The 10,587-nt window shown below is 49.5% G+C and overlaps 4 protein-coding genes across 4 annotated transcripts; 2 read left to right on the top strand and 2 right to left on the bottom strand.

The window, feature by feature from the left end:
* Positions 1–1,443: 1,443 nt before the first annotated feature.
* ENH_00073070 (IMP dehydrogenase / GMP reductase domain containing protein, putative) lies at positions 1,444–3,489 on the bottom strand (the record flags this gene model as incomplete). The annotated part of the gene is made up of 3 exons (XM_013577587.1): positions 1,444–1,560; positions 1,782–2,734; positions 3,147–3,489. The coding sequence occupies 3 exons, from the start codon at positions 3,487–3,489 to the stop codon at positions 1,444–1,446; spliced, it is 1,413 nt and encodes a 470-aa protein (XP_013433041.1).
* Positions 3,490–5,085: 1,596 nt separating this feature from the next.
* On the top strand, positions 5,086–5,775 carry ENH_00073060 (hypothetical protein, conserved; the record flags this gene model as incomplete). Its single annotated transcript, XM_013577586.1, has 1 exon — positions 5,086–5,775. The coding sequence occupies one exon, from the start codon at positions 5,086–5,088 to the stop codon at positions 5,773–5,775; it is 690 nt and encodes a 229-aa protein (XP_013433040.1).
* Positions 5,776–8,949: 3,174 nt separating this feature from the next.
* On the top strand, positions 8,950–9,750 carry ENH_00073050 (hypothetical protein, conserved; the record flags this gene model as incomplete). Its single annotated transcript, XM_013577585.1, has 1 exon — positions 8,950–9,750. One exon carries the CDS (start codon positions 8,950–8,952, stop codon positions 9,748–9,750), a length of 801 nt encoding a protein of 266 aa, XP_013433039.1.
* A 387-nt stretch (positions 9,751–10,137) lies between these two features.
* ENH_00073040 (hypothetical protein) lies at positions 10,138–10,586 on the bottom strand (the record flags this gene model as incomplete). Its single annotated transcript, XM_013577584.1, has 1 exon — positions 10,138–10,586. A coding segment is annotated over one exon (449 nt), but the record flags the coding sequence as incomplete, so codon positions are not given.
* Position 10,587: the final 1 nt, after the last annotated feature.

Raw genomic sequence — 10,587 nt, 5'->3', positions numbered from 1 at the left:
TATATATATATATATATATATATATATATATATATATATATATATATATATATATATATATATATACTTACATGTATGTATATGGCAGCAAAAAGCTGTGCATGCATGCATGCATGCATGCATGCATGCATAAAAAGCGATTAAGCATAAATATATATTTCTATATTTCTATATTGATATGTACATACACCTCAACATATTGTGTATGCTGGGGTGTATGGACACACTTTTGCCTTTGTGGCATTTGCACAAATCTGCGAATAAATGACTTTTAAATAATGCGTAAATTCGAATTTATAATATTTAAATGATTTATTTTTTGTTCTTAAACATTTATATCATTCATATCCTTTTAAGAGAGTAGATCTGTACATGCACTCGCATATATATATATATTTATAACAATTAAATGATTTGTTTTTAAACATTTATATCATTTATAGTATATATTTATATTAATCAAATGATTTATTTGTTTTTAAACATTTATATCATTTATATTCTTTTAAGAAAGTACAGAACAGCTGCATGCAGCGACTGCGCCGGAAAGGCGCCTTCAAAGCTTTCAAATTTGAAATTAAAACTAATTTGTTTAAATCTTCTTTTTAATTTTAAAATAACTAAATTTCGGAAATTATAATTGTCTTTAAGTCTTCAACAGCAAAGGGGAACTCCCCAGACAAATCTATTTTGCATTTGTTCGGTTTGCTGCTGCGCACAGCAGCCAGGTGTACGTACACCGCAGTTTAACGAAGCAGCAGCGCAACAGCAGCAAATCGCAGCCATTTGCTGCTGCAGCAGGGCCTTCCAGCAGCAGCAGCCGCTGACTGCAGCAGCTGCAGCAGCAGCAGCTGCCGACTGCAGCAGCTGCAGCAGCAGCAGCTGCCGACTGCAGCAGCTGCAGCAGCTGCAGCAGCAGCAGCTGCAGCAGCTGCCGACTCCAGCCGCTGCAGCCGCTGCACCGCTGGGTTGCAGCACAGGAAGGCGGCCAAGGGAGTTGTCCCACACGAGGCAGTGGCCTAGCTAGCTAGCTAGCTAGCTGCCTGGTTGGCTGGCGAGCTAGCTAGCTAGCTAGCTGCTTGGTTGGCTGGCGAGCTAGCTAGCTAGCTAGCTGCCTGGTTGGCTGGCGAGCTAGCTAGCTAGCTAGCTGCCTGGTTGGCTGGCGAGCTAGCTAGCTAGCTAGCTAGCTAGCTAGCTGACCGACCAATTGGGCAGGCCGACAGGCAGCAAGCGAACCAACAAGTCAACTAACTAGCTAGCCAACTAGCCAGCCCGCCAGCTAGCTAGCCAGCTAACTAGCCAGCTAGCTAGCCGCCCAGCTAACCAGCTAGCTAGCCACCCAGCTAACCAGCTAGCTAGCCAGCCAGCTAGCCGCCCGGCTAGCCAGCTAGCTAGCTAGCTAGCTAGCTAGCCAGCTAGCTAGCTAGCCAGCTAGCTAGCTAGCTAGAGGCCCAGGCCAGTCTTTCTCCCGTCTTTGCGGCGAATGCCCTGGTAGTACTGCAGCTCCAACTCGCTGTTGATGCGCTGCGTCTGCTTCGGGTCCAGGTGCGCCTCCGCGGGCTGCACACACCCAAACCCTAAACCCTAAACCCTAAACCCTAAACCCTAAACCCTAAACCCTAGACCCTAGACCCTAAACCCGCAGCCCCAGCTCTAGGCCCCAAAACCCCTCTTCGCCGCGGGGCCTCGGGGGGCCCCGCAGGCGAGGGTTTGCGCGCAGCGGCAAACCGGAAACACCGCCTAGGGTTTAGGGTTTAGGGTTTAGGGTTTGGAGGGTTTACGGGAATGTGGGTGGAGTTTGCAATGGAACTGGGGTCCCCCTTGTGGCCCATGAGCTTCAAGAACTTGGACTTTCTTTCAGCATCACTTCCGAAAGAAAGAGAGTATTTATTGGGGTCTGTGTCGACTTCTGCTTCCTGCTGCTGCTGCTGCTGCTGCTGCTGCTGCTGCTGCTCGCCCGGCTTCTTCTTGCCCCACAGCAGCCGCCGCTTCTCCTGCACGCTCAGCCCCGAGCCTCCTGCTGCTCCGTTTGCTGCAGCAGCAGCAGCACGCACTCCTGCTGCAGTCGGCGCAGCAGCAGCAGCAGCAGCAGCAGCAGCGGCGACGTTCGCAAACGCTGCGTTCAGCACTGCGACGTTTGCTGCTGCAGCGTTCGCAGCAGCAGCAACTGCAGCAGCAGCAGCAGCAGCAGCCTGCTCCTGCAGCTTCTGCTGCTCCTTCTCCACCTCGCGCTTTCTCTTTGCTTCACTCAACTTAGCCAAGAGGGCATTCAGCCCCTCATCAGGCAGCTGCTTCCTGCTGCTGCTGCTGCTGCTGCTGCTGCTGCTGCTGCTGCTGCTGCTGCTGCTGGGGCTGGCGGTCCCCGGGGATGGGGAGCGCCGGGTCCACCTGCTGCGGCGCCTCGCGCTGCTGCTGCTGCTGCTGCTGTCAGCAGCTTGCGTACTCATGGTGAGGTAGCGCGGCTTGCTGCTGCTGCCTTCTGCAGCAGCAGCAGCAGCTGCTGCTGGCTTTGCTGCAGACTCCCTGTCCGGGCTTCTGCTGCGCTTCCTGCTAGCTGCTGCTTCCTCTGCCTCCCTCTTCGCTCCTTCAGCATTTTTGCTGCTGCTGCTGCTGCTGCTGCTGTGCCTGTCTGGGGAGCTGGAGCGTCTCCTGCTGCTGCTGCTGCTGCTGCTGCCAGCTGGGGGGGAGCAGCTTCTAGGCCTCAACACATCAAGCCCTTTTTCGCGGTGACCGCCTGCAGCAGCAGCAGGAAGCAGCAGCAGCAGCAGCAAGCAGCAGCAGCAGCAGCTAAGAGAGACAAAAGCAAAACAAAAAACGCCGAATTAATTAGTGGCAGCAAAAAGCGACGCGGCAGCAGAGCAGCAAAGACACCCTCACTCAGCAGCAGCATCCGCAGCAGCAGCAAAGCTGAAAGAGCAGCAGCAGCAGCCACCAAGCAGCAGCAGCAGCAGCAGCAGCGAAGGCGCAGCGGCAGCAGCATCCGCAGCAGCACAAACGCAGCTTCAGAAACAACGACAGCTGCGGCCCATTCCATCCCCGCCGCACCCAGCAGCAGCAGCAGCAGCAACCCGCCAACAGCAGCAGCAGCAGCAGCAACCCGCCAACAGCAGCAGCAGCAGCAGCAGCAGCAGCAGCAGGAGGCGCACCTTGCAGCAGCTTGTAGGCGTTGGGGTTTTCTCCGAAGAGGATTTCTGCGCCTTCTTTGAGAGCAACAACTGAATTATTTTTGAGTCTTTTTCCGTCGACAGAAGTGCCATTAACAGCGCCGAGTTCGTGGAGTTCGGCGAGGTCTGCTGCTGCTGCTGCTGCTGCTGCTGCTGCTGCTGCTGGCTGCCGCAGCAGCAGCAGCGCGTGCCGCCGCGATATGCTTATGTGCGGCAGCACTATGCTGCAGCTCGTGTTGCGCCCCACAGAGTAGCAGCGGCCTCCCCGCAGCTTCCACTGCTGCAGCACGCTGCCATCTTGGCTGAATTCGACGAGGTAGGCCATCCTGCTGCTGCTGCTGCTGCTGCTGCTGCTGCTGCTGCTGCTGCTGCTGCGGGGGGGGGGCCGGGAGCGGGGGGGCTGCTGCGCTGCGGCCGCGCGGCGGCAGCCGCCTTGGGGGGGACAGGAGACAGAGAGAAACAGCAGCAGGAGGTGCAGCAGCAGTTGAGGTGCAGCAGCAAGAGACACAGCAGCAGCAAAAGGAGAAAAACAAAAGACACGAAAGCCAGGCTGACTAGGGCATTACAGGAAGAGTTAGCAGTACCTCTGGGGCTTTGGGGGCATGCTGCAGTGCCTCGAAGTTTGCTGCTGCTCCTGCTGCTGCGCCTGCTGCTGCGCCTGCTGCTGCTGCTGCTGCTGCAGCTGCTGCGCTCACGTCCTGCGGCAAAGAGACACAACAGGAAGACACCCACCAGCGCGCGAGATGCTCCTCAAGTTGCTGCTCCGCTGCAGCAGCAGCAGCAGCAGCAGCGGCTCAGATGCAGCAAACCCAGCCAGCCCGCACTGCTTGTGCCCCTGCGGCTCCACCCTGCTGCTGCTGCTGCTGCTGCTGCTGCGCAGCACCGAGACTGCGAAAAGTCAAAGCTACGAAGCGACCTCCCTAGAGGAGGGGCCAAGCAAGCGCTGCAGCAGCCGCGTCAGTTCCCGCTGCTGCCGCTGCTGCTGCTGCAGTTGCTGCTGCTGCTGCCGCGACTCAGCGAACGGCACAACGAAGGCAACCGCTGCTGCAACTTTGCTGCCTCTACAAAACGTGTAAGAAAATATAAAAGGCCGTCTTAAATCGATGCGCTGTTGAAGTTCCAACTGTTGCAGTTCTGGCAGCAGCAGCAGCAGCAGTTGCTGCTGCTGCTGCTGCTGCTGCATGCTGCCGCAACGCCATCCAGCAGGAGCAGCAGCAGCTAGACGAGGCCCCCCTCACGCTGCTGCCGCTTCTTCTAATGCATCTTCTATGTTTTTTATATTAAATAGTTTATTTATTGATTTTCCTTGTATTTAAGCTGGCCTGTGTGGAAGAGTGTGGCTGCGGCAGCTGCTGCAGCTATTGCTGCTTCTGCTGCTGCTGCTGCTGCTGCTCCGCTGTAAGCCGCCTCGATGCTCTTGTCTGCGGGGGCGGCTGCTGTCTCTCCCCATCTACAAAAAAGGGAGTGGAAGCAGCATCAATATTTGCTGCTGCAGCTCCAGAGTTAGTCTGAGGAGCAGCAGCAATTGCTGCAGCAACGGGCGTCGCAGCAGCTGCAGCAACACCAGCTGCTGCAACACCAGCAGCAGCAGCAGCAGCAGCAGCAGCAGCATAGGCCACGGTAGCAACACCAGCCCAGAGGTTTCTCACGCAGGCGGTGTGTGCCTTATGTCCTGAAGTTACAGGGGAGTATTCATTGATTCAGAGGCCCCCTTGCTGCTGCTGCTGCTGCTGCTGCTGCTGCTGCTGCTGCTGGTACGGCTGCCGCTGCGGCGCCTCCCAAAACTGCCGCCTAGTAAGCAGCAGCAGCATCCAGCCGCACCGCCAGCGGCCCCCCAACCCCCACAACTAGCCCTATCAGCAGCAACAGCAGCAGCAGCAGCAGCAGCAGCAGCAGAGCAGCAGCAGCAGCAGCAGCAGGGATGGGTTTGAAGGAGCAACTGCGGGGCTTCCGAGCGGCGTGGTCTTGCATGCCGTTGGCCCACAAGTTGATTTATGGCTCTCTTGCTTTTAATGGGGGTTTGATGGTGTGGCTGCTGCTGCAGCAGCGGCGCAGCAGCAGCAGCAGCAGCAAACTGTGGCAGCAGCACATGCAGCAAACCAGCAAAGAAACTGAAGGCTGGAAGTGCTACGACCTCGCGAAGCTGCTGCGCGAGCAGTGCAGCAGCGACGAGCTGCTGCTGGCCCAGCTCATAGAGGAGGAGTCTGCTGCTGCAGCCTCTCCCGCTGCTGCTGCTGCTGCTGCTGCTGCAGCTCCTGCTGCTGCTGCAGCTCCTGCTGCTTCCGCTGCAGCAGCTCCTGCTGCTTCCGCTGCAGCTGCTGGGTCCGCAGCGCACCCCGCGTCTTCCGCAGCAGCGGCACCGCCAGCAGCAGAAGCAGCAGCAGCAGCAGCAGCAGCAGCAGCAGCAGCAACAGAGGACCTGTTCTGCCGCCGCGTGGTGCAGGGGCTGCTGCAGTGCCGCGAAGAACTTTATTTGCTGCTGGGCAGCAGCAAACTGCCAGCCATGCAGCCTTTGCCTTTCATTTCAAACAAACCCCGCTGGTTCAAGGAGCCCCAGTGGTTCCTAGACCTGCAGCAGCAGCAGCAGCAGCAGCAGCAGCAGCAGAAGTAGCTGCAGCAGGAGCAGTGGAAGTAGCTGCTGCTGCTGCTGCGGCGGCGGTTTGAAGCAGCGGCTGCAGCAGAGGCTGCAGCAGCAGAAAGAGCTGCTGCAGCCGCAGCAGCAGACGTAGCTGCTGCTGCTGCAGCGATTAAAGCAGCTGCTGCAGCAGCAAAGGAAGCTGCTGCACGACAGCATCAGTCGAAGCAGCTGTAGCAGCAGGAAGCAGCTGCAGCAGCATCAACAACGAGAGTAGCCGCAGCAGCAGCAGCAGCAATAAATATGGCTGCAGCAGCAGCAGCAGCAACAAATATGGCTGCAGCAGCGGTAGCATTCGCTGCCGATGGAGCAGCAGTAACCGAACTAGCTGCTGCTGCTGCAGTAGCTAATCCTGCAGCAGCAGCTAATGCTGCTGCAGCAGCTAATGCTGCTGCAGCAGCTAATCCTGCTGCAGCAGCCAATCATGCTGTAGCAGCAGTAGCTGCAGATGAGGGCTCCCGCAGCGTCAGCAGCAGTAGCTGCAGGGGAATCAACAGCAGCAGCAGCTGCTGCAGCTGCTGCTGCAGTTGCTGCTGCTGCAGCTGCTGCTGCAGTTGCTGCAGCTGCCTGCTGCGACAGCAGCAGCAGCGGCGGCTGCTGCTGCCGGTGCAGCGAACGGCACGGAAGCCGTCGTTTCTTTCGAGGCTCCCAAACCCTAACCCTAAACCCTAAATTAGGTTTTTGAAGGCTGCTGAGGGACTGTTTAAAGTGAAGTTTAGAAGGGTTTTGGAGGCCAGCAGCAGCAGCAGCAGCAGCAGCAGCATGAAGCAACAGCAGCTGCTGCTGCTACTGCAGCAGAAGCAGCAGCACCAGCCACTGCTGTTCTCTGCAACTTCCGCTGGTGCAAAAGCATGTGCTTGCTGCTACTTGTGCTGCTGCTGCTGCTGTTGCTGCCGCTGTTGCTGCTGCTGCTGCTGCTGCTGCTGCTGGCAGCCACGGCAACAGAGAAATATACCATTTGTGGCGTTGCTGCCCCTACACAGCAACTTGGGCCCGTTCTTTGCATGCGCATGCATGCATTTGGAACCCACTGCATGCATGCAGGGGGCCCCGCATGCATGCATGCGTGTGGGGCCCCACACGCATGCATTTAGAGAGAGTTTGGATTTCTGCAAAAGCCCCAGTTGAATTATTTTCGCCCTTAAATGGCCCACAGCCCCAAAAGGGCCATTTGCATGCATTTGGACTTCATTTCAAATTCTCGATTTTCAAAATAAAAAATAAATAAAAATAAAATAAAAATAAATAAAATAAAACAATTTGAAGTGCAAATGAAACTGTAAGTGAAAATATAATTGGAGATGTAAATGGAGGTGGATATAAAATAAATATAAATGCAAATATACATGCAAATATGCACATAGATATAAATACAAAAATAAATATAAATATAAATATAAATATAAATACAAAAATAAATGTAAATATAAATATAAATACAAAAATAAATGTAAATATAAATATACGTATAGATATAGATATAAATATAAATACAAAAAGAAATATAAATACAAAATATAAATATAAATACAAATATAAATACAAAATATAAACACAAAATATAAATATAAACATAAATATAAATATAAATATAAATATAAATATAAATATAAATATAAATATAAATATAAATATAAATATACAAATAAATATAAATATAAAATATAACAATAAATGTGAGTGCAGTTTTAATTTTGGTGTGAATGCAATAGGAAATATAAATGAAAATAAAAATATGAAAATAAATAAATACAAAAATATGAAAGTGAAAGAATATAAAAATATGAAAATAAATAAAAATGAAAATGAAAACATAAAAACAAATAAAAATAAAGATACAAATAAAAAATAAAATAGAAAAGGAATGAAAATGTGAAAAGAAGAAACAAAAAGACAAAAAGAATTAAAATGAAGAGAAAAGAAATGCAATTTAATGCAGATAGAGAAAAAGAATTAAATAATGAAATATAAATTAAATGCAAATAAAGTTTTAAATAATTCAAAAAGTAAATTAAATGCAAATAAAAGAAATTAAAAACTAATTCGGAAACGAAGAGCCACAAAGATATGCAAATAAACAAATTTTAAATTAAAGGAATTTAACAGTTAAATGATTAAAATAAAATAATTAAATAATTAAATATCAAATGATTAAATAATTAAATAATTAAATAATTAAATAAGTAAATAATTAAATAATTAATAAAAGATTTAAATGCAAAAAATGAAATTTAAAAATGCAAAAGTTAATTCATTTGTCTTACACCTTTATTTCTGTTTTTAAAAGCACATTTATACATTTGCACACGCTGCAGGTCTAAACCCTAAACCCTAAACCCTAAACCCTAAACCCTAAACCCTAGACCCTAAACCCTGAACTCGAAGAGACCCGAGACTGTCCGACTGCGCCTGCGTCTTCTCCCGAACAAAAGCAGCAGCTCTTTTGCTGCTGCTGCTGCTGCTGCTGCCTTCGCTGCGGCTGCTGATGCTGCTGCTTCTGCTGCTGCTGTTGCTGTTGCTGCTGCTGCTGCTGCTGCTGCTGCTGCTGCTGCTTTCTACAACCCCCTAAGGCTAAGGCAAGTCCACATTGTGAATCTCATCTAAAAAGTATTATTATTTACTTTGAAAAGTATTTTTATTTATTTCAAAAAGTATTTCTATTTATTTAAAAATGTTACAAAAATGCCTTTTAATGAAAGAATTTGTCTACAGCCCTCGGGCTGCTGCTGCAGCAGCGCAGCCTGCTGCAGCAGCAGCAGCAGCAGCAGCAGCAGCAGCAGCAGCAGCAGCGAAATGACAAAACGCCCCTCGTTACGACCGCCTCGTGTATTTATTTATTGATTTATTATTATTAAATAATAAATAATTAATTTGTTTTTTATTTTTCATTTATTTATTTATTTATTTATTTAAATAAATGCGGATTTGAAAGAAACAACAAACGCATGAAAGCCTCGTTCTCAAGAAACTGCAGGTGGGCGGCGCGGCCAATGAAAGAGTCGAGGGACCTGACAGCTAAATAAATAAATAAATAAATAATAAATAAATAAATAAATAAATAAATAAATAAAAATAAATAAATAAATAAATAAATAAATAAATAAATAAGTTTGTAATAATCATAATGTGAAAGAGGCTGCCAGAGAGGTAATGAGTCGGTTGAGAGAGAGAAAAATATTAGCAGCAGCAGCAGCAGCAGCAGCAGAGATTGCAGCAGCAGCAAAGGAGGACGGCAACAGCAGCAGCAAAGTGGTAGCAGCAGCAGCAGAAATAGCAGCAGCTGCAACGGGAGGTAGCAGCTGCGGCGAAGAGAGAGAGCAGCCGCAGCAAAGGGAGATAGCAGCAAAGCAGCAGCAAAGAAATATAGCAGCAGCAGCAGCAAAGAAAGACAGCAGCAGCGAGCAGAGGCAGCAGCAGCAGCAGCGTGAGCCAGAAGAAGAAAAAGAAACGGACATCGAAGGGACAGCAGCAGCAGCAGACAGCAGCAGCAGCAGAACAGCGGCAGCAGCACGAGAACAGCAGCAGCAGCACGAGAACAGCAGCAGCAGCACGAGAACAGCAGCAGCAGGGGGAGACAGCAGCAGGAGAAGGAGACAGCAGCAGAAGCAGACAGCAGCAGCAGCACAACAGCAGCAGCAGACAGCAGCAGCAGCAGCAGCAGCAAACCTTTCTCTGATCTTGAAATTGACACTCAGCCGCAGCACTTTTTCCTGCTGCAGCCACGAGGAAACATTGCTGCTGAGGGACACTAAAATGCTGTTCTGCCTGCAGCAGCAGCAGCAGACAGCAGCAGCAGCAGACAGCAGCAGCAGCAGACAGCAGCAGCAGCAGACAGCAGCAGCAGCAGCAGCAGCAGCAGCAAAGAGGATCTGTTTAGAGTCTCCTTCTGCTGCAGTGACTCTTTTTGCTTCTGCACTTTTCTGGGCTGCTGCTCTAGTGCTTTTAATTTAATTTAATTTAATTTAATTTAATTTAATTTAATTTAATTTAATTTAATTTTATTTAATTTTATTTTTAATTCATTTTAATTCATTTTAATTCATTTTAATTCATTTTAATTTGTTTTCCGTTCAATCGCTCTTTTTCATTTAAAAGTATAAAATTGAATTTAATTAATTTTTATTTTTCACATATCTCTTTTCATTTCTTTTACTTCTTTTATTTCTTTTAATTTAATTTATTATTTTTCCCATTTAATCCTTTTTTATTTCTTTCAATCTTTTTAATTTAATTAAATCTCCCATCATTTAATTTAATCTCTCTCTATTTCATTTATTCTTTTTCATTTCTTTTAATCTTATTTATTTATTTATTTATTTTTTCATTTTTGCAAAAACCCTAAAAGGCCCACTTCATATATTGCTGCTGGCTGTTCTCCTCTTCCACTAGGGGGGCCCCCTGGGGGCCCCCCAGGGGGCCCCCCAGACCCTGGGGGCCCCCCTGGGGGCCCCCCTGGGGGCCCCCCTGGGGGCCCCCCTGGGGGGCCCCCCTGGCTGTGTCTTCTGCTGCTTCATCAGTCCACGCGATGCTGCTGCATTCGCTGTCTCCGAAAGCGCTTTTTTGCCTTGGCTGCGCATCTGCTGCTGCTGCTGCTGCTGCTGCTGCTGCTGCTGCTGCTGCTGTTGGGGGGGCCCCCAAGTCTGCTGCTATGCCGGCTTCCAGGGCCTTGCAAACCCCCCCGAGGGCCTCGTCAAGAGAAGGCGAAGAAGCAGCAGAAGCAGCAGAAGCAGCAGAAGCAGCAGAAGCAGCAGAAGCAGCAGAAGCAGCAGAAGCAGCAGAAGCAGCAGA

The sequence above is a fragment of the Eimeria necatrix genome, genomic scaffold (genome assembly GCF_000499385.1).
Source record: "Eimeria necatrix Houghton genomic scaffold, Enh_scaff726, whole genome shotgun sequence".
Classification (NCBI taxonomy): Eukaryota; Apicomplexa; class Conoidasida; order Eucoccidiorida; family Eimeriidae; genus Eimeria; species Eimeria necatrix.
The sequence above is the reverse complement of the archived record's forward strand: the minus strand, read 5'-3'. Positions and strand labels throughout refer to the sequence as shown.